This window comes from Somniosus microcephalus, chromosome 9, assembly GCF_052327205.1.
Source record: "Somniosus microcephalus isolate GS21.2 chromosome 9, FLI_Smic_1.0, whole genome shotgun sequence".
In the NCBI taxonomy this organism is placed as follows: domain Eukaryota; kingdom Metazoa; phylum Chordata; class Chondrichthyes; order Squaliformes; family Somniosidae; genus Somniosus; species Somniosus microcephalus.
In genome coordinates, this window is record NC_140995.1 from 33,876,046 (window position 1) to 33,899,310 (window position 23,265).

The 23,265-nt window shown below is 43.6% G+C and overlaps 1 protein-coding gene across 4 annotated transcripts in view; it reads left to right on the plus strand.

Moving 5' to 3' along the window:
• Positions 1–21,022, plus strand: part of lrrc1 (leucine rich repeat containing 1) — a 231,750-nt gene extending 210,728 nt beyond the window's left edge. For 3 of the 4 annotated variants that reach the window (XM_085996510.1, XM_085996508.1, XM_085996509.1), the window contains 4 exons: positions 1,713–1,958; positions 11,339–11,620; positions 12,290–12,382; positions 20,246–21,022. In XM_085996510.1, coding sequence (XP_085852636.1) covers positions 1,713–1,958; positions 11,339–11,620; positions 12,290–12,382; positions 20,246–20,392 — 768 coding nt within the window. In that variant the 3' untranslated portion in view covers positions 20,393–21,022. Of the gene's footprint in view, positions 1–1,712; positions 1,959–3,989; positions 4,149–11,338; positions 11,621–12,289; positions 12,383–20,245 lie in introns of those variants that run through there. The other variant, XM_085996512.1, reaches the window with a different exon arrangement.
• Positions 21,023–23,265: the final 2,243 nt, after the last annotated feature.

The window sequence follows — 23,265 nt, forward strand, 5'->3', positions numbered from 1 at the left end:
CAAGACTGTGACAAAAGACACTACAGACTGAAAATCAGCATGGGTGATCTCAGCAGATGAACCATTAACGCAATTCCGTGACATTCGCCTGATCAATTTAATGGTGGCATTGACCCATTTAACACCAGTAGGTTGATTCCTGTGCTGCTCTTGTCCTTTTTGATGGTACAGATAACAGGAATGGGATTCATAGCAGCAATACATGAATTGAATAGCAGGAACATCACTGGAGCTAGTTTCATTTGCTGATATCGCTCACAGTAATCTCTAGTCTTGGATTTATAACAATTTAAAATTCAACAGCTCCAGCAAACAGCCCCCATTTTTCACACTGAAGACTTGTGTAATCTGGATCCAACCAGCTTCCTGATTGCAGCATCGATGCAACCCAGTCTGGTGACCTCTACCACGGAAAAGGGGCAAAACAACAATGTCACGGGTACATCAACACATCTAAGTTCCCCTCCAAGTCACACATGATCCTGACTTGGTCGTGTATGTTGCTGCTCCTTCATCCTAGAATTCCTTACTAAACACCAACACAGGAGCAGCATCACCACAAAGTCTGCAGCGTTTCATGAAGGCCTACCACCATCTTCTCAGAGCAACTTTGGGTGGGCAATAGGTGCAGCCTCGCTAGCGTCAACCACATACCGAGAACAAATTTTTAAAAACTTATTAATGCTAATGGAACGACTCTAACAGGACTAGACAGACTAGATGCAGGAAGGATGTTCCTGATGGCGGGGGAGTCCAGAACCGGGGTCACAGTCTAAGGATAAGCCATTTAGGACAAAGATGAGGAGGAACTTCTTCACCCAGAGAGTGGTGAACCTGTGGAATTCTCTACCACAGAAGACAGTTGAGGCCAATTCATTAAATATATTCAAGAAGGAGTTGGATATATTTCTTAAGGCTAAAGGGATATGGGGAGAAGGCAGGGACAGGGTACTGAATTTGGATGATCAGCCATGATCTCATTGAATGGCGGAGCAGGCTCGAGGGGCCGAATGGCCTACTCCTGCTCCTATCTTCTATGTACTCAAACTCATACATTATAATGTATATATCTGCAGTTAAATTAGCTGATAGAATAGTTAAGCACAATGGAACATCAATTAAACAAAAAAAAATCTACATTTCTACATTGTCCGGTATGTATGGTCGCCATATAAATGTGCCAGACTTGCCTCAGTGCTAGCACGCTCGTCTCTGAGTCAGAAGGTCACGGGTTCAAGTCCCACTCCAGAGACTTGAGCACATTATCTAGGCTGGCACATCAGTGCAGTACTGAGGGAGTGCTGCACTGTCGGAGGTGCTGCCCTTCAGATGAGCTGTTAAACTGAGGCTCGGTATGCCCTCTCAGGTGGATGTTAAAGATCCCATGGCACTATTCTAACAAGAGCAAGGGAATTCTCTTGGTGTCCTAACCAATTTTTATCCCTCAACCAACACCTTAACAGATTATCTGGACATTATCACATTGCTGTTTGTGGGACCATGCTGTGTGCAAATTGGCTGCCATATTCACTGGGTTACAATAGTAACTACACTTCAAAAGTAAAGCGCTTTGGGATGTCTTGAGGTCATGAGACGGCTATATAAATACGTCTTTCTTCAAATAGGATTTTCAAACTTTTTTCTTTTTTTTTTCAACTCTCTAAATTTCTTTTCATTGTTTTCTGGTACGTCACTTTTTTTTAACACTTCAGGAACCTGTATCTAAATTTTCTGGCAGCCTGTTTGATACAGAAGAAGGTTTTCATCGTAACCAACACATGAGAGCTTCACTGCGCGATAATCACAGGCAAACCAAGCCAACGTGCGCCTTGGGCAGCATCAAACAACAGGCGTGTAACTCGCTGAACAACGCTGGTGCAGAGAGTAGGTGTCCAGAGCGAAACGAGGGCCAAACAACACTTTTTATATCCACTGGATTCAAAGGAACTTGGACGAAGGTAACATAAAAGCATCTTTAAGCATTTTCGAGGTTAAATTATATCCTATATCTATATCAAAAGCATAATACTGCGGATGCTGGAAATCTGAAATAAAAACAAAAAATGCTGGAAATACTTAGGTCAGGCAGCATCTGTGGAGAGAGAAACAGAAGGAGGGGAGGAAAGAACAAAAGGGAAGGTCTGTGATTGGGTGGAAAGCAAGAGAGATTAAACGACAAAAGGTATGATAGTGCAAGGCAAAAGGGGGTGGTAATGGGACAAGTAAAGAAACAAAAGATGGGTCTAGAGGAGGTGTAAATGGCATTAACAGAATCATCACCAGAACCTGCTGTCCAAAAAAATGGGAGCGATGGTTATGAGATGAAATTGTTGAACTCGATCTCAAGTCTGGAAGGCTTGTAAAGTACCTAATCGAAAGATGAGGTGCTGTTCCTCGAGCTTCCATTGAGCTTCATTAGAGCAGTGTCGGAGGCCAAGGACAGACGGGCTAGAATGGGAGTGGGGCGGAGAATTAAAATGACAGGCGACCGGAAGCTCAGGGTCACAATTTCAGATCATAACCATTGCTCCCATTTTTTCAGACAGCAGCTGTGTGAAACTGGTGTTTGAATTGGGTGGAAAAGGGATGCTCTTTGATACTGAGCTTGGGGATTACAGCTGGAGTCAGTCAGCCAGCCAGCCAGGCTGACACCATGGTGAATGACTGACCACCTGTTCAAGGTTTTGGTCATTTGGAGGCTCAACAGTGGGGGACAAACCTAACCTGGTGCAGTGCTGCATTAACAACAGCCTCAACCATTACTGCACCTCCACCGTGGAAAGTAACTGCGAGAAAAAATATATTTCGTTGTGTTGTGAATAACTGAGAAAAGATGGTTTTGGGGGAAGAAAGAAGAATGAACAAATGAATAAAAAGTACTTGCATGTTAAGCAAATATATCAAATCCATTACAGCAGAGTACAAAAATGTATAATGGTGTGAACAGCTAAGACTTGGGGGAGGGAAGAACAATGTTACTTACACTTGAAACAAGTTTTATAAAGTGGGAATTAAATAGTATTACAAATATTATATGCGGGGCAGTTAGGATCTTTCAGGATCAGTTAGCTAGCTAGCTTTAGGTGAGTTCATTCTATGACAGTAAGACAATAAGTTCACAAGCAAAGTTTCACTTATTTAAACTTTAAGGCTCCAAATAAGGTGAGGTGATTACAAATCAAGCAAACCTGATTCAGGGAAACAAGGTCTATTGAGTATACAGTTATTTGAGCTCCATCTTCCTGGGTTGAATCCAAATTCCCGTTACAATTCGCTGGTTTATTTACCTTTGTTGATTAAAAATCACTTCTACATGTCCTTATAAGACATGCAACTACCTCTCTAAACTATAAGGTGCGTACATATATAACAAATGGATAAAGTTATACTATTGATTGACATGAGGTAGGCCATATAATGGTGGCCACTCATACAGGGTATAGTTCCATAGGTGCTAGCAGCCCTCAGGACCTCACTGATGTAAGGCAAGTATCAATACACTACAGTGCTTTAAGAAGGACTTGACCAAGTTGGTAAGGGAGAGCAACTTTGGGGCATATTAGGGGTATGGGTTAGTTAAGTTTGTCTAGTGATGTATTACAGGTAAAACTTTTGACTCCCCCAGGAATTAGCATTACTGGTGGTTGGGGAGGGTGCTGTACAAAGTTTCACTGTCCAGTTAATCGGGTAGATACTGATTGGCCTAATATTCTTTCCTCTCTTCCCTACTTTACATTTGTTCGTATTTGTTGCCCATGACAGTGGCAGTGATTTTGACCAGTCTATTTGACTGAGCCCATCCTGTTCTCACCTAACATCCATATGCCGACTTTCCAGCAACTGGGAGCAAAAACTCTCTTTCTTGGGGAGCTGTGGCCACTGGTATTGCAACAGACAAGGCATTTACCTGCAGTGACCGCCTGTGTATAAACTCTTCACAAAAATACATTACCAAAAACAGTGCAATTTCTGATTTTTTTTCTTAAAAGCTCAATATTACAGTGTGCAGCCAGATGGGAACTCTGGGGATCAGCATTGCTGGAGGAAAGGGGTCGGCTCCATATAAAATCAATGATAAAGTAAGTTTTTCTAAGTTAAACATAGTAAAAAAAAAAAAATTAAAAAAAATATGAATTTAATTGACTTGCAATCTCGGAGAAAATGTTTGCTCTTGATGGTGAATTTTGGTAGAAAATTTTGAATGAATTATATTACTAGCAAAGCAGAAATATGTTGTGTTATACACACATTGTGTGAATATGTAGCTGGTTTTTCAAAAATATTCCCGATTACCAAACGCATTTCACCAGCAGATTTCTCATGCCCTCGCGTGTAGCTGCTGGAGAATCATTAACTAGCACCCATGAATCATTCTGGGTGTGGTAGCAGGTAGTGTGCTGCCTGGTATGTATGACTGGAATAGATGACAACTCAGCTGAGCTATTTCTGATTACGATTATTGATACTTTAGACCAGGTGGAAGCACACCGTTTCACAGATGTAGAAGTGACCAGCTGTTGTGTGCTGCTCCCTGGAGTTCAACTCAATGCCCAAGTTAGTTTTTGTGTTCTGTCTACATGGCTCCATTTTTGAAGTATTTTATTTTCTCTCCCTATCTAGGTCTGCCTGTGCCATTTACCCTTTCTTGTTGGAGAATGTTGGTAGGGGACATGTGCCCAGACCAGTTTAAATTGACTGGGAGGTAACATGCAAGGTTAGGGTGGGCGGTGGTGATGGTAGCAAAACCTCCCAAGGCTCTTACAGGAGCATTATCAAACATAAGTTGGTGAGTCTCTCTCACTTCCTCTGCTGTGATTTTTTTTTTTTTTATTCGTCCCTGGGATGTGGCGTCACTGGCAAGGCCAGCATTTATTGCCCATCCCTATTTGCCCTTGAGCCACCGCCTTGAACCGCTGCAGTCCGTGTGGTGAAGGTACTCCCATAGTGCTGTTAGGGAGGGAGTTTCAGGATTTTGACCCAGCGATTGCCCAATAATTGTTGCTTTTGTATGTGTGTATCTGCCCAGTTGACTTTCTGTTTCTTTATCTTTTATTGGGGCTTTGACTCTGGTTATATATCTTATCTGGTCCTGTCCAAAGATTATGGATGCAGCAGGGACCTTTTGCTAAACACTGAGCACTCCTTCGAAGTTGAGAATTGGATAGAATGTATTGCTTTAGAATAAAGTTGGCTCCTTGTCCTCTTTATTGAAAAACACTGGAAATATACAGTAGGTCTGTCAACATCTGAAAAGAGAAAGCTAGGGTTTTGGGTAGAGAACCTTTGTTAGAACTTTTACTTGAAACATGATGTATGTTTTTTCTTAGATGCTGATGAACCTGCTATGTATGAAGACCTTTGTTTTTGTTACAGAAGCATTGGCTAACAATTTAAATATTTCTCATGCCATCCTGAAAAAGGTTTACTGTATAAAACATTTATCACTTTTATAGTTTCAAAATGTGAATGGAGAGCAACTTCAGGGGCAGGCCTGGAGGTTAAAACCCATTTCAGCAAATTAAAAGACAATTAAATTTATTCAGGAGCCTGGTTACAATTTTCATCGTCCGCGTTTAAACAGAGTTTGTGAAATGATTTTTTGAAACACTTTTTATTATGGAGATCACTAAAAGCCTTGCATGAAGGCCCATACAAAGGGAAAGGTATCCTTGATGATGGTGATAGATGGCTGTGGGGTGTGGGAGTATACCCTTGAGCTCTGACTGTGCAAGACTCCGCTGGCAGCACCGAGCTTTGGTCGGCCAGTGTGTACTGGTGAGGATTTGAGTGCACAGACTTGATTTGCAGTGCATTGCGTTTTATGGCAAAGTAAAGTAACAGGCCCACCCTAGTCTCTTTTGTAATGTGCCAATTATAGTACTGTCATCAGATCCCACAATGAATGTCACATTATTCAGGTGAGCTTTGCCCCTGGCGCTTATCACCCACATGTAAAATGGATACATGCTCTGTTGAGGTTCGATCCTTAAAGCTAGCTTTCTGTAGGAAAAATTGATACTAATCTTTTTTTTTGACTAAGTTGGATGTTGCTCCCTGCATTGGTTTTTGTTGCTGCGAAGGGCATTATCTTTGCAGGGTCTATTCCCCTCACTGTTTTTGCTGTTGTAATTGAAGTTGCAGCAAACATAGGGCTGAGGATGGGCATTCATTAGGGGGTTTCCATCCCAGTCCACAATTTAGATGAGGAAGATGAGTTCTTGAGGGGGGCATCAAATGCAGACTCAATGACTGAGGCATCCGCACCCTCCGTACCCCAGCCCCCCCCCCCCCCCCCCCCAAAGCATTTGTTGACCCTGTGACCTGCACATGTCTGAGGACATTTATTTCGGCTGCTTCTGCTTCACTGGAGAGGCTGTCACAGTTAAGCCATCTGCTTCAGGCTGCCCGGCAGACAACTTCTACCACAGGGATATGTCTTTCCGTAGCTGTGAAGGTTACCACAGCGGTAAGCTTTTATGCTACTGGATCCTTCTAAGCCACCGCAGGGGATATCTGCCAGGTCAGCCAGTCTGCAATCAAATAATGTCCATCACTTCCTTGATACATCTATGTTTACTGCTTTCTCTTTGGGAAGGAGGCATTAGTTGGATAATGCACTGGTGGCAGGATTGCTGTGAGTGCAAGACATAGTAGATGGCACCCCATGTTGGTATCAGGCCTTCCTCACATTAACCCCACAACTGACATCAACAGTAACGTTTTTCATTTAATTAATATTCCGGTGGTTTGTGACCACAGAAATGTCATAACAAAATAGATGCCCATTATCAAGAAGCAGCTTTCTATCCGGAAGTTATGTTGCCTGCATTGCTTGAAGGCTAATATACACTGAAGAATGTCTTCTATCCTCTGCAGCAATAACGAATGACTCCACCGAGAAACCCCTGAAGAGCAGTGGAATGTAAATACAATGAGGCAAATACCTCAACCGAAATACTGTAGAGCAGACCATTAGAATGCTAAAATAAAGCTTCTGCTGTTTGGACAGTTTAGGTGGGGTGCAAAGAGGAGTAAGCATTCAGCAGGACAAAGAAGTACAGCAGTAGCAGAGGAGGAAGAAGCACTGGTGCAGCCAGAAAGATTGGTGCAGCAGGTACTCATTGATCACGCTTCTAGTAATTCCCTGCCCCTGCACAAGTATTGCAGCAGAATGAAACCTCTTGCAGTGGACCCACAAACAATATGCTGTACCTTAAACTGCCATCTTGCACCATCCTCCCATCATTTCCTACCTAAACATGGTCCTTCCCAGCAAAAACTGTCTGCATCCAAGGAGAAATAAAATACCCCAAATTTATTTGGTGATATTTACCTGGCAGAGAACTTCTAGTGTCTACCACTGTGCCTCCCCTTGGTATACCTGTAAGGCGTGTTTCTCCTATCTAACCTACTGCTACATCGAAATGCTCCCTCAGGTGGGGTGTCAGATTCTGGGTAAACTGAGGCCAATTGTAGTGTCCCTATTGGCCGAGATCAGAACAGACTGGTGATCAGACATGAAACTTTCCTGCTCTGTATGACTTGAGACTTCTTATAATCGACCATGTAATTTGTGCTGGCAGGAACTCTGAGTTTTAAAATCTCCTGATGGAGATAACTAATCAGAAGTTCCAAGAATAAGACTTTGAAATTTCTCCCTAATCTCAAGTATGATTGGGTGTAAAAACTGCAGGCTGCTGAAACTAGAATCCAGAGAGAAATTTCACACAATTGTACGATCCTTCTCGTGAAAAGCTGCTTGGGTACCTGTTTGTTCTTTGCTGCTTTTGTTATATGAGGGGATGGGGGGAAAAAAGGATTTGGCATTTTGAGAAAACAGCCCTAATTTTCATTGTCTTATGATGTACAAAATGCTTCCCGCATTTACACAGAGGGTTTCGCTACCGCATGTAATTGCAGTCTGATTCAGAGAGTTAACTAGCTTCTGATTGCAAAATAAGACTTGTCCTTTAATTAATGTAACAAATAATGATTCATAGTATTGTCTGTGCCAGGGAATCTTCATTTCAAAAGTATCGAAGGGGGGTCCTGCTGATCTTGCTGGTGTACAAGTTGGAGACATGGTACTGGAGGTACGTTTGTGAAACTCCTTGTAACCACGTCAGATTGACCCCATTCCAATAATAGCAGAATTTGAGAAACGTTGCTGATTTCTCTGTTTACATCCCTGTTTGAATATATCAAGACAATCTGGCAAAGATAAAGAACAAAAAGAAAGACTGCCATTTATATAGCACCTTTCACAACCTCAGGACATCCCAAAGCACTTTACAGCCATTGAAGTACTTTTGAAGGTTAGTCACTGTTGTAATGTAGGAAATGTGGCAGCCAATTTGCGCACAGCAAGGTTCCAGAAACAGCAGTGTGATAATGACCAGATAATCTGTTTTAATGATGTTGGTTGAGGGATAAATATTGGCCGGGACACCAGAGAAAACTCCCCTTCTCCTCTCTGAAATAGTCCCATGGGATCTTTTACACCCACCTGTTTAACGTCTCATCCGAAAGATGGCACCTCCGACAGTGCAGCACTCACTCAGTACTGCACTGAAGTGATAGCCTAGATTTTGTGCTCAAGTCTCTGGAGTGGGACTTGAACCCACAACTTCTGAGTTAGAGGCAGGAGTGCTACCGACTGAGCCACCGTTGACACGAGATGTTAATTAGTTTATATTATTTAAAAGAAGGTGCACTTTCAACAGGCTGTGTGGGCTTGGTTTGTTTTAAGGAGGTGGGACGTGTTCTCATTGGAAAAGTGGAAACTTTGAAATGATCCAACTGTTGTTTTCCAGAGTATGAAGTGAGTTGACAATATTGACCCAGGCAGTGAAGGATCCCGATACCAGGGACACAAGTTTAAAAAGTAGGAATAAAGGGGTTGGCGGGGGGGGAAGTCGGGCAAGGGAGTTGTGGAATAAGACTTGAAGTGAACAGTACCAGAGAGTTCAAGCAGCAGCTAGATGCGTTAGTGGAGGAAGAAGGGATTGAGATACGTGAGGAGGTAAGTGGGGTTCAGATCCATTTAAAGGGGACGAGTACCCATCCTTGAGCATTTCCCCACTTGTAATGTGCCTCATCTCTCTGTTCATACTCAGAAATAATTGAAAGTTTTCAACACCTTCCTGGCAGGACAGGTTAGCACATGTGCAGAAATTGTTTTCTTATTGTTCAAAATGCCTCATATGGATAGGGTCGATTAGCTTCAGGTTTAAAAAATGGTAAGCTCACAGCTTGCCGTGGCCGTGATGGTTGCTGGAGCCAAGTTTTCAAGGTTTTGCTGGTTGTTTTATTGAATTGAATGCAGCGTAAAGAATGCATTTCAGCCCTTGGGCCATTTCTCTGTCAAACCTTGAAATGTGGCTCTTCAAATATTGGCTGACCCAGTTAAATAATATTCGAAGCAGTTAATGTATCCATAAAATAATATTCAAAGGAAAACCAAACCAAGTACAGGAAACTCTCTTAACCGGCACATAAATATCCAGAAATCTCTCTTAACTGGCAAAATTCAGGAGTAGGTTCAGGTAAGTTTTACTGTATATTAGTGGCCGTGTAACCGGGGTTCCTGGATCTGTGGCCATGTAACCGGGGTTCCTGCACCTGTTGCTGTGCAACAGGGACTCCTGGATCTGTGGCCGTGTAACCGGGACTCCTGCACAAGTGCCGTGTAACCGGGGCTCCTGCACCTGTGGCCGTGTACGGGGCTCTCGTACCTTGGTAAGTATACCTCTCTGTAATCCGGACTTTTTGATCAACCGGCACCACGTCGGTGCCGGATAAAAAAGAGTTTCCTGTACACGTTTGCTGTAAGGGTTCCCTCTGTAGGGCACACAGCTGACTTTTCTAGTGTCGTTGCTTTTACATAACTACAAATCGTTCCCAAATAATACACTAGAAAGCTTTGTTAACTACTGTTACACAGTGCTTGCAGCTCAGAACAAAATTCGACACACAGCTGTTATCTCACGTACACGGAATGTGCCCATTTAGACAACACCCAAGTGGAACTACTTTGTCACGCGCCACGGGCAGTTTTAATATATTAAATAAAAAACACCTTCCAACTGCTGTGTGCTGGCTCTCCTCGTCAGCAGACTAACACCTGTAGTCATGGCAATATCCTTGTAGTGACTACCACTAAGCATTGTGGAATGTTAATAGTACAAATAAAAACCTTTGCTGTTGCTACATGACTGATTTGCAGAAAACAAACATTGCTTGCATATTCCACATGGAACTCAAACATCAGCTGCTAAGAAAAACTGAATCAAAGAAACCTGCACCGAGATCATGTATCCTTTGCTGCCTCTACTTCCACGTTCAATCATCAACTGGTGATTTCACATCTATTGGGCTGACATCTGCCCCTAAGTATCCTGGGATGTTATTACACACTGCTTCATATTGTTGTCTTTTAAATTATTCCACACAAAAGTCAAACACCAATATTGTTTGACTGGAATGATACAAGTGAAGCTATTGAAAATTATGTTTATTCAACGAGTAAGGAAACCTGTCGAACTCAGCTGTGACTTTGACATTCGTAAGTTCCACAGGTCTCTTTCACTATTGGAATAAGCATTGGCGGGAGGGAGGGCGGCAGGTGACTTTGGGTTGCAGTGGTAACCGGGCAGGTGGCGGGCATTGTGATCGGGCCGATTGCTGCAGTGAGGCTCGGAGACCCAAACCATCTTGGTGGCCAGGCCTCGTAAGCATGTGGCCGAGGAGCTGAGCACGCTGAACGGCACTTGTCGCGGAAGCTGGGTAATTGGCTGGTTCCTATTCCTAGCTTGCTGACGGTACTGACCTGGGAGATTGTGGGAGGGGGAGGGGGGTAGAGGGTCCTGTGGGGAGCTGCGCAGAGACTGGTAGTAGGCCCGAGTATTTTTGTGGGGCCTGGAAGAACACTCCCGCTCCTCCTGGCCACACAAAAATGAGGGAAAAGGAAAATTGCGGCCTTTTTTGAAGTGGCCTGCGGTGGTCCCTGGTTAGGCTGCTCCACGACTTGGACCAATGGGTGCAGGACATGCTCATGTATCAACAATGGGCCCACGAAGATCACAGTGGGGTCCTACAATGGGCGTAGGGCCTTGATGTAAATAAGGCTCCCATGGGATGGATGCCTATTTCGAGGCCCGCAGGATGTGACTCGCCCGTTTTTCGTGCAGCTGCTGCCCTGTTCTTGCCAGGAAATGGGGCAGAGAGCAGAGAAAGGTCAGCCCGATTGTATTTAATAATGTAATATTCACCGTCCTCTATTTACAGGATCTTCCAAAATGGCTAATAATAAATGTCAACAAGGTCTCTGCCTTTGCAGGTCAATGGAATAGGTCTACAAAACGTTACCCACCAGGAAGCAGTGAGTGCCCTGAGGAATTCCGGGGCCGTGATTAAGATAGTTATTTTGAGGGACAGGGCGGTGACAACTGACGGCACTGTTGCCTCCAACTTGAACAGTGGTGAGGCAGGCACTGTTCGACCTCATCAAAATGAACGGTCCAGCTTTCTAAATCATCCAGCTGCCAGCGACAAGGAACCAGAATCGGAGGGTGTCTTTCTTGAAGAAAGGACAACATCTACATGCAACGGAAGTAGCTTGGTAAGTAAAGCTCATGCATCTGAATTAAGTGAACTAGTTCTGACTTTAGCTAGTTTCTAACCCCCCACCCCATTCCATTCCAATTCTCACCCCTTGTCCTCATCACCTAAAGATTTGTTGAGTACATTTAAATGAGCGCTGGCAACCCTTACCGTCTCCACATGTGAGCCTGGAGGCTGAATATCTTCTCACACGCTGATTTTAGGGGGGTCATTGAATAGCAATCAAAAGCAGTTGACCTGGCTGATTTTTCTGCTTCTTAGCTTGAAGGTGTTGAGGACAATTTTAACTGGCAACCACTCTGAGATTAGACAATTCAAAGATTGAATTTGGGCCTTTCTGGTCTGTGTGGTTCAGTGCCACACTACCCTGAGCCATTAGGGAAACCAGAATTGGTGAGGATGAGAAAGAAGAGCTCAATACGGTTAAATAAATGGGTAGTTTTACTTCCATTACCTAATTCCTTGGTACTGTAGTAAAACTGGCTAATGTTGTTTTCTGTGACAGCTGCTTTGAGTTCTGTCTTTGTTGATTCCACAAGGTGGCGCTGTAGTCAGTCCAATAGCCAATCACTCTGGGGTTAGTACTGAGTTTGTATCGACTGTGACCAGCACTGTATATATATTTAATATAGCTCAACAGCCGTTTCTTTTATTTATTTTTTATTAGAGATTTGTGACATCGGAGAATTGCACTGTTAACTCTGCAAGTGAGATGACACAAAAAAGCACCTCGTTCCGTATTGTGAACCATACAATGCCAGTGAGTAGCAGTGTTTTCCTGTGGTTTTGGGGTATTATGTCTTGGAGATTTAGACAAAGTGTAGAACTATCCCATTGACCACCACTATAATAGGTTTTGTTCTAACTTTATATGCTTGTGGAAGACCAATAATTCTTTACTAAAATGATTAGCTTAGATACTAAAATTATTAGCTTGGATCTTAAGAAAATGTTTAAGCATACAGTGTACTGTGCAGTATTACACGGATCATGATAGGTGCTGTATCAAAAATGGCCAAAGGTATAATTTTCCCCATAACAATACCTGCTTGTCAACCAAATGTTACATTATCTTTATGGTCAAGTATGGCTCATGCCATAAGTTTCACAAGTTCCAGCCCCCCTCGTGTGTGAGCCCTAGACGGTGTGTTTTGGCAAGCATGCGACACCATAGCCAAACCCAATCGCGTCCTTAAACCGAGCACATCTGGTTGCATTTTCCAGTAGGAGTCATTGGATAGCTACCGAAATCACCCCTGTTAAGTCTGTGTGTTCTAGTTATTGTTAATAAGAATCACTGCACACAGACCACAAGAGTAAATTCAACAGGTTTTTACTAGTCGGAGGTCAGGCTGAACTGCCCAATAAATCATTACACAGCACTTATATACCGGTGTGGTCACCACCGGTATTACAGTATACAGCAGCCAAGATAAAGCAGTGCATCTCTTAAAATAGTTCTCTTAAAGGTGGAATGGTTACATACACCACAATCCTCCCTTTTTAGCTTAACAGTATATATTCCCCATTAAACATAACATAATAACATATATACACAACTTCATGTAAAAACAGTTCACAGATTCAGTCTCTGAGGAGGCCTCCTAATCCGAGACGGATAACGCCTTTCAGGGGTCTCTGGTTCTCGTTGCTGGGGTGACTCATCTAGTTGATCCCCCATGGATAGGCCATCATCATCAGGTATATTCACTTCTGAGGTAGATGCTTCAGGTTCACTAACTTCCTCCACGGTTGTCTCTGTCGTAACCATGGCCTCGACCCTTGTTCTCGATCCCACCAGTTGGTCAGCATGACGTCGCATTACATTTTCACCAACATCTACCGTGTACATCAGGGGTCCTTGTCTGGCCCGAATTGTTCCAGATTGCCATTTCTCGTTTTTATAGTCCCTGGCTAACACCGGTTGTCCTATTTCAAAACTCCGAGTGGGCTTGTTATTGATATGCTGGAACTGTTTGTTTTCGACTTCCCTCCGCACATTTGGTTTTAACAAGTCCAACCTGGACCGCAACCTCCTGTTATAGAACATCATGGCAGGACTTTGGTTTGTTGTTGCATGGGTGGCGTTTCGATATGCCAGTAGGAAATTGTCCACCTTGTGTTGCAGTGGAATCTGATCTTCGCTCATGGCCTTTATTGCCTTTTTGAACGTCTGTACAAACCTCTCGGCCAGCCCATTCGTAGCTGGATGATATGGGGCAGAGGTATAATGTTTCACCCCATTCTTCTTCAGGAATTTCTGGAATTCCTCTGACACGAACTGTGGTCCGTTGTCTGAACATATTTGCTCTGGCAATCCATTTCTTGCAAATATCGTTCTTAGCACCGCGATCGTCTTCTCCGAGGTAGTGGTAGTCATTTTAATCACTTCTGGCCATTTAGAATGTGCGTCCACCGCAATTAAAAACATGGAATCCATGAATGGACCAGCAAAGTCAATATGTACACGTTGCCGTGGGGTTGAAGGCCATTCCCATGGATGCAGCGGTGCAATTGGAGGTGCATTTTGGACTTTTTGGCACCCTGAGCAGCTTTTCGTCAGATCCTCTATCTGTTGGTCGATACCCGGCCACCACACATAAGCCCTAGCAAGGCTTTTCATCTTGACTCCCCCCAGATGACCTTCATGTAGTTCTTTTAGAACTCTCTCTCTCAACTTAGGAGGGATAATCACCCTTGTTCCATACATCAATGTTCCCTGACAGATGGACAGCTGTTCTCGTCTTGCTGAGAATGCCGGTAACAGTGGATCACCATGGGCTGGCCATCCCTTTACTGTCAATTCGTAGACCCGGGACAGTGTCGGGTCATTCCTAGTCTCCCTTTCAATATTTGCATTGGTGACAGGTAAACATTCGATGATGGTCGAGTGAAATAACTCCACTGGGTCAACCGTCGGTGCCTCCTCCTCAGTAGGTAGTGGCAGGCGCGACAGCCCATCAGCATTACCATGCTGCTTTGTACCTTTGAATTCTATCTGATATTGATGTGCCCCTAGGAAAAGGGACCATCTCTGGAGCCTCTGTGCTGTCATCACCGAAACACCCTTCTTAGGGTTAAAAATGGATACCAACGGCTGGTGGTCTGTCAGCAGTGTAAACTTCTGGCCCTGCAGGTAATGATTAAACTTCTTTACTCCCCACACAAGGCTGAGAGCCTCCCTATCTATCTGAGCATAGTTGCGCTCAGCGGAGGTCAATGATCTGGATGCAAATGCGACTGGCCTTTCCAAGCCATTTGGCAACTTGTGTGAGAGTACTGCTCCAATACCATAAGGAGAAGCATCACAAGCTAAACGAATAGGTAGCGTTGGGTTGAAGTGAGCCAACACTTCCTCTGAGGTGATCAATGCCTTGCTTTTGCGAAAGGCCTTCTTACAGTCCTCGCTCCACTTCCATGGTACTTCTTTCTGCAAAAGAGCGTTCAGCGGGTGCAGCACCGTGGATAGATTTGGCAGAAACTTATGGTAATAGTTAATCAACCCTAGGAACGACCTCAACTGGGATACATTTTCCGGAGCGGGAGCCTTCACAACAGCTTCGATCTTGTCAGGTGACTTGTGCAGCCCCTCCTGGTCAATGACATGACCACAGTACGAGATCCGTTTCTGAAAGAACTCACATTTCTGGCGATTAACTCGAAGTCCATATTCCTTCAATCTGGTGAGCACCAGTTTCAAATTTGCAAGGTGTTCCTATCATCATCTCCTGTAATCAGGATATCGTCCAAGTAACATTGAGTGCTTGGAATTCCCTGTAATACCTGCTCCATGGCCCTCTGCCAAATCGCTGGAGCCGAAGCCACTCCAAAAACCAGTCTATTCTATCGATACAAGCCTCTGTGCGTGTTGATTGTGAGATACTGGCGCGACTCTTCCTCAACTTCCATCTGTAAGTACGCTTGCGCCAGGTCTATCTTGGTGAAGTGTTTCCCGCCAGACAATGAAGCAAAGATATCCTCAATCCGCGGAAGCGGATATTGCACCGTGTGAAGCACCGGATTAACCATGATCTTGAAGTCTCCACAGATGCGGACCTTCCCCGGTTCCCCTGGCTTGTTGCTCGATGAACGCTTCATGACGGGAACAATGGGCGTGGCCCACTCACTCCAGTCCACCTTAGACAGTACTCCTGAACGTTCTAGCCCTTCCAGCTCAGCTTCCACAGCAGGTCGTATCGCATAAGGTACCGGTCTGGCTTTGAAAAATTTTGGGTTTGCATGTTCTGCAATCTTGATTTTTGCCGTAATTCCTCTGTGTTCCCAGTCCCTGTTGGAACACCTCTTTAACCTCATCCAATATTCTGGACAATCGTTCAGGTTTGACATCTTTTTTTCCGGAATCTACCGTTATTGCTTTTAGGGAGTGCCAGTCCATATTTATTTTCCTGATCCACTCCCGTCCCAGAAGTGGTGGACCTCCCTCAGGTAGTACATATAAGTCCATTCCTTGGTGTTCTTTGCCCTTGTGTACCACCTTGACTTTTATCTTTCCGATGGGGTATACTCTTTGCCCCGTCTATGTCTTTAATACTATCTCCGTATCCCGTAGGGGAATATGTGTGAATAACCTTTTGTAATCTTGCTTATTCATGACCGTCAACGCCGATCCGGTGTCCAATTCCATCTTCACTTGGACTCCTGCTATCTGAAGTGTGACCCAGATAGTTTGTAGGTCAGCTTCCTTACTCACATTGTGAATTCTCAGACTACCCAGTTCCTTGCTGTTGGAGTCTGAATCCGAATTCTGTTCATCCGAACTCTTCTCAGCCACCTTATGTACCTTTCTGCACTTTTCCTGCGGTGACTTTTTGTTGCTGGTCTTCTTACCTGACCGGCATACTTTAGCTATGTGACCAAGCTTGCCACATTTTCTACATTCTTGATTTTTAAATCAGCATTGGTTCTGATCGTGTGTTGTCTTTCCACAACGATAACATTTCGCTGTACCCAAAGCCATTTGATCTACGCTGAGTACCGCTGCCTTCAGCTGCATTTCCGCAGTGCCTCTCGCTGCGGCTTCGTGCGATGCTGCAATAGTGACAGCCTTATCAAGTGTAAGATCATTCTCTTCAAGCAGCCGCTTTTGTGTTCCTTCTTTCGACAATCCACAAACGAATTTGTCTCTCAGTGCCTCTGTCAGTCTTTCCCCAAACTGACAGTATTTCGCTAGCTTACGCAGTTCAATTAAATACTCCGCGTTGCTTTCCTCTTTCAGTTGCGTTCTCGCATAAAATTTAAATCGTTCTGCTAACATCAGTGGTGTGGGATTCAAATGATTTCTCAGGACAGCAACAATATTAGCGAAAGCCTGATCCGCCGGTTTAGCTGGTGATAGAAGATGCTTCAATAGCCCGTATGTCTTCACACCCATTGAGTTTAGTAAGGTTAGTGCTTTATCTTCATCTGATATTTTATTTGCCTTACAATAAATCTCTCTGCGTTCTACATACGTGGCCCAATCTTCAACATTGGGATCGAAATCGTTGATGTTACCACGCTTAGGCATCCTTGCAATCTTCTTGAGAAACAAAAAGAAATTTTTATTTATTTATTTTTCAAAATGGCGGTTTCCCGCGCTTGTCTTCTTCCCCCGCCTACGAAAATGGCGGCTTCCCGCGTTTGCCTTTCTCCCCCGCTGGCTGTAATGGCGATTGCCGTATTGCTGCGTTCGCCCTCCCCAGCGGTTCTCAAATCGTGCCTCCCAGCCCCTCTTGCAGTCCGGTCCTTTCCCCCGGCTGCGGCTGAGTTCTCCGCGTTTCTTTTTTATTTTATCCCGCGCCTCGCGGCCTCGGTAGCTGCCCGGCCTTTTTCCCCGGTCGCGGTCGAGCTCTCTCTCGACGCTGTTGCGTCTCCCAGCCCGCTTGCAGCCCGGTCTTTTACACTGGCTGCGTTTGCATTCACCGCGGCTCCCGTGCCTCATGCTGCCCCAGTCTCAGCGCCTCTGGCCCCGACCTCTGTCCGGCTCTTTTCCCCGGCCGTGGTCGAGTTCTCCGCCCTTATATCCTCCGTTTTTCCCTCCCCTACTTCACAGCCAACGTGGCCGACTTGCTGCTCGTCGCTGATCGGCTTACCCACCACCGTGATAGAAGGGATGATCACTGCCTGTTGCTGATGGAAGGCTTCGTGTCAGGATTCTTCCTTGCTCTTCAGACCCGAGTCTTTTCTCAGCAGGATGATGAGGGCGGATGCCTCTTCTCGACGCCCGTTAAACTGCCTTGGATATATCTCTGCCGCAGGGTAAGATCGTCATCGTCGCCACTGTTAAGTCTGTGTGTTCTAGTTATTGTTAATAAGAATCACTGCACACAGACCACAAGAGTAAATTCAACAGGTCTTTACTAGTCGGAGGTCAGGCTGAACTGCCCAATAAATCATTATACAGCACTTATATACCGGTGTGGTCACCACCGGTATTACAGTATACAGCAGCCAAGATAAAGTAGTGCATCTCTTAAAATAGTTCTCTTAAAGGTGGAACGGTTACATACACCACAACCCCCACCCCCACCCCCAACTACTTCAGCGCAGACTGAGGTTATAACCTGGGACCTTCCTGATCCATGCCCATCAATGCCACAGCAGGTGGTGCATGGATTTCTTGAGCCATTGGGGCACATTGTTCTCTAGATGTTACTGGTGGCTGAGCAATATGGCCACCGCAGTGCATAAAATCCACTGGATGGACACAGCACTTAACTTCACTGGTTGAAAGCAGGTGGGGAAAAAAACATATTCTTTCGATCCCACCAGCAACATCATCAGGGGCTGAAAAAAATCTGTTTCGAATATTAGATCATGAAAACTAAACCGGAGAAGGATTATATCAGGAAAAAAAGGCAAACAATTTAAGATAGAGAAAGCAAGATATTAGCGAATTTATGTTTAATGGTGTTTTTTGCCCAGTTTGCTCTTCGTGAGGAAGATTTCCTCTGTGGGGAGTGTGCAATGAAATTGTAAATCTGTTCTTTACAAGCAGCTTTATGGTTTTGTTGCACGCATTCTTCCATTGCCATTCTGAAAAATACCTCTGTTGTCGAACAATTTAATGTTGGTTACTGCTGCTGACATAATATTTTGTCAAGGCCTCAGACAAGACATTTTTGGGAGTCTATGGCATGTCTCTGAGCCCAAAGGGCGTAGGTTCAATTCACTGTCGGATCGATTTGCCTCGTCTGGTGCACTTGCCAGTCCTTGGCTAGAATATGTATCTCAATTAGGCATTCTCAACTCAAGAGGGGAGGAGGTGGGGCAAGGGATGAGTAAAAACTGACACCAGCTTGAGTTGCACATCCTTTTAGATGTTCACAGAACAACATTTGATTGGTTCGACCAATTCTTCCCTTCCAACTGGAAGGAGATGCAGTGAATGGGGAAAAATTGGGGTTTAAAAACTGATCAACTGTCGATGCTGTAGGTTTCTTCTTTAACTCTATATATGCTTAAATCATTTGATTACAATAAGAGAAGAATCTTGTGATGATGTATAGCTCTATGCAATTTAGATTTTTTTGCTATGTTGTATGCTAATTTTAGATGAGCTTTATCATCAAGCGGGGCTGGGGGGGACACATTCAGTGGAGACACTATTCTATTTTTCAGGACTGAGTTCAAAACCAGTCCAAGCCCATGGGGCACGAGTCTCTTCTCTGGCAGCTGAGAGTGGTTCACAACACATAACTGCCCATAATTCAGAACCAAACTGCAACCTCACACAAAATGGCCATGAGGAAAAGAATGAAATGTATTCAATGTGTCCATCTGATGCATGATGCTATTGTTAGGCTCGAGGTAAATCTGGAGAGAGCTCTGAACTGGAACTAATCTGTAAATATATCTGATTTGACTGGTGCTTGATGAGGATCCTAGATGCGAAGAGTGGGTAGTGTTCCATTCTTCAGCATTATCATTCCATACTTGATGAAAACAAGTCAAAGCCACTATCCTTTCCGCAGTTTCTTGTTTATTAATAGGATCTTAACCAACCAGAACCCAATGTGGTTTCGTGAGGTGTAATGTAGCTGATCTCAAAATAATTTATTACCTTTAACTCTTTTGAAGCGAGCAAACCGTAGACTGAATGATGGTTTGAAAAATATTAATGTAATGGGCGGGGGGGAAGGTTGAATTGATCTGAGCCGCCATTACATTTTCAAATAGCTTTGTCTTCTCCCACAGCTTACATTTAGCTTTCCTTCCATACAGTGTGGTTTTTATTTAAAGGGCCAGACTCGCCCTCTGCAGGCATTAAATCCCTCAGCAGGGCCAATTAAGAATGGAGATGGAATATGCCTGCAGAAAACTATTGGTGTATAGTAAACTGGTTTTAAAAGTGATGCAGCAGTTATTTGAAGTGAGGATGAATTCAAATTCAAAATATTTTTTCACCTGCCTTCCATTGTGTATAATTCTTTTGTTTTAATATTTTTAATATGTGATTATTCATGTTTGTGTTGAAAGTATCTTGTTTAAATACAATCACCTTAATTTTAATTTTTGTTGTTTTTTTGTTTCCTTGTGTGTATTTCAATTTTTTTCCTTAATACTTGTACCTGATTTTCTTGCTTCATCACTTCCTATCCTGATCCTAACTGTTGTTCCCAAGATGCCTCGGATTATCCTAACTCGCCCTTCGACTTCAGATGAGGAATTGGATCAGTTAACATTAGAACAGGATGACTCGGAACGGTTTGAAAACCCAGAGAGCAGTGATTATTCAGACTATTTAAATAGTGCATTTTATCCCCCATAATGAGCCCCCCTCCGTTAATGAATAAGTATTTCCCACAAAGATTCACCATTTTTCAAGTAGAAAAAAATGGCCTTATTTATTCTGTAAACCATTAGTTAGTGATTTGAAAGGGGGCCCTTTGCAGAGGGCGGTTTTAACACCTGTGACAGTATAATGTGCAGTGACATTTTTGCGCTGCAGTGATGGTTTTTGTTTTCTGTGGGTTCGGTCATTGTATCACATATTCAAGTAACAAAAATGGAAGCTGGCAAACTAAAGAAAGCATGTGATCGACTGAACGTGGTGAAGTGCAGTGCGAACTTTTTCGCACTTAATGTATGTCACTAAAGTGCCCATTTTTCCTTTCAAAACAGTAAAACCACTAGGATCTCCCACACACTGCCTTGTTTGAAACCGTGACATACAGACCAGGAAGATCCCTGATCTGTGCTTGTTAGCAAATCTCAGTCAGGGCAGTGCAGAGATGAGTTAGTTGGTCTCAGCCACCCGTGTGTGAGGGAAAACCTGCCTGAGTTCCTACGCTTGATTGCTGTCTAGTGATTTTTGCTGGAAACTGTGCTATGTGCGCATCAGGTGAGGACAGGATTAGTTCTGCTGACGTCCTGTTTCTCCTCCCCCCGCCCCCGCCCATTATCAAATAGCCTGCTGACTGTCTGCGCTCACACTTGAAGAATGTCTACTATTGAGATTAGGGGAGAAAATTGAAGGGGTAAAAAAATCCAAATCACAAGAAAAACTTATAAGAAGGACCCCCAATAAATCAATACAAATACAGTGAGAATTGTGCACTATCCTTCATTTCTTTTATTCTGGGATATTTTTACCCGTTTAACATTTCACCAAAATTGAATTTTTTTTCTTTCTTTCAATAAAATATGACCACCTACAACAATGAGTCTGTCTTTTTTATGAAGTCATTTAAAAATTATTTCTTCCAGTTATTTTTTGAAAGGTCTTCCTGCAAGTCCGTACAACACACTCCTTTGCTGCAGAGCTGACAAAGATCTGTGCGTAGAGTTCATGGCAGCAGTGGATGTGATATGGTCCAGGATGAAAGATTTTAAAATAAAGTGAGTCACCTAACATGAGGTGAACAGGTAAAATTTGCAAAATCAGGACATGAGAATCAAAGGTTGAGATTATAAACTAGACACCACAAACTAAATTAGACCGACTGGAGCCTGCGTTTTTAAGTACTTGTGTCACAAGTACTGTACTGATTAGGTTGAAACATTTAGGAGGAAACTGGATTCATTCCTGTTTCATCAGGAACATGGAGACGGGATAGAGGAAAGATGAAAAATAGTCAGCTCAGGTCCTGAAACAGGAGCTGGAGGAAGGAGCAAACTGGATGGATTGAATTAGCCTTTCTCATTCCTCTGTTCTTATGTTATAGTTTAAATCCAGCTTGTAACCAACCATGCATGTACAAACAGATGTTGGCAGCACTAAATAGCGTGCCAGATTTTTCTTTTACGAGCTCTCAGAATCGTTTTCATCGTATAAAGAATGGCATGAAGTAACTGAGAATAAAGGCAAAGCTGCCCTCCTCCCCTGATGGTAAATGTACAAGCCTGGTGTGTTTCTTTTTTACCCCATTAATATTTCACCTAAATTGTTTTTTTTCCCTTTTCAATAAAATATAACCATCTAAACAATTGGTCTGTCTTTTATAAACACATTTTTAAATGATTTCCTCCACCACCCCCCCCCCCGGGCTATGTTTAAATGTTCTTCCCGCAGCCCGTATGATAAAGTCCCTTCTTGAAGAGGCGGCGTGTGGTGTGATCCAGGATTCAAGATTTAAAAATATTGAAGTGAATCATTAACATGGAGTAAATGGGCATATTTTTCAAAATCGAGACAGGAGAATCAAGGAACGAGATTATAAACTAAAGAAGCTGCAAGATAAATTAAACTTAGACTAATAATTTGTCCTTACACAGTCATTAAACTCTAACATCAAAAGAACAACGCTAATCCAGATGTAAAAAAAATGCAAGCATTTCAGACTTGTTTTATCCCTATTCCTGTAACTTCAAAAATATGTTTTAACACTATTGGTTTTAGGCTTGGAGGACGTTTTGAAATGCTGCTCAGTGGGCCAGGATCTAAATGCACCTGCAAAAAGTGGAAATTCATAAGAGCATAGGAATTGCTGGATGAAAAAAGACCACGGTCCATTTAGTTTGCATTCTGGTAGTTGCCTGATGCAATGATCGTGGAGTTGTCGACTTATGGCAATCAATCTCTATCCATTAGCCCACAACAGACCCAGAAATGACACGAGGAAAACCCCAGTAGTGGAGAGCTTTGAGAATCATAGGTCCAAAGTCACCTTTCTCCTACCAAGCATGCTACACTGACCACATGCCAGGGGTCTCATTATTCATATACTGTTGTACCAAATGTCAGCCATTGTGACTTTCAGATCAGGTTCATAGAAACATAGAAGATAGGAGCAGGAGTAGGCCATTCAGCCCCTCGAGCCTGCTCCGCCATTCAATGAGATCATGGCTGATCATCCAAATTCAGTACCCTGTCCCTGCCTTCTCCCCATATCCCTTGATCCCTTTAGCCTTAAGAAATATATCCAACTCCTTTTTGAATATATTTAATGAACTGGCCTCCACCGCCCTCTGTGGCAGAGAATTCCACAGGTTCACCACTCTCTGGGTGAAGATATTCCTTCTCATTTCAGTCCTAAATGGCTTACCCCTTATCCTTAGACTATGACCCCTGGTTCTGGACTCCCTGGCCATCATAAACATCCTTCCTGCATCTAGTCTGTCCAGGCCTGACAGAATTTTATAGGTTTTGATGAGATCCCCTCTCAATCTTCTAAACTCCAGTGAGTATAAGCCCAATCGACA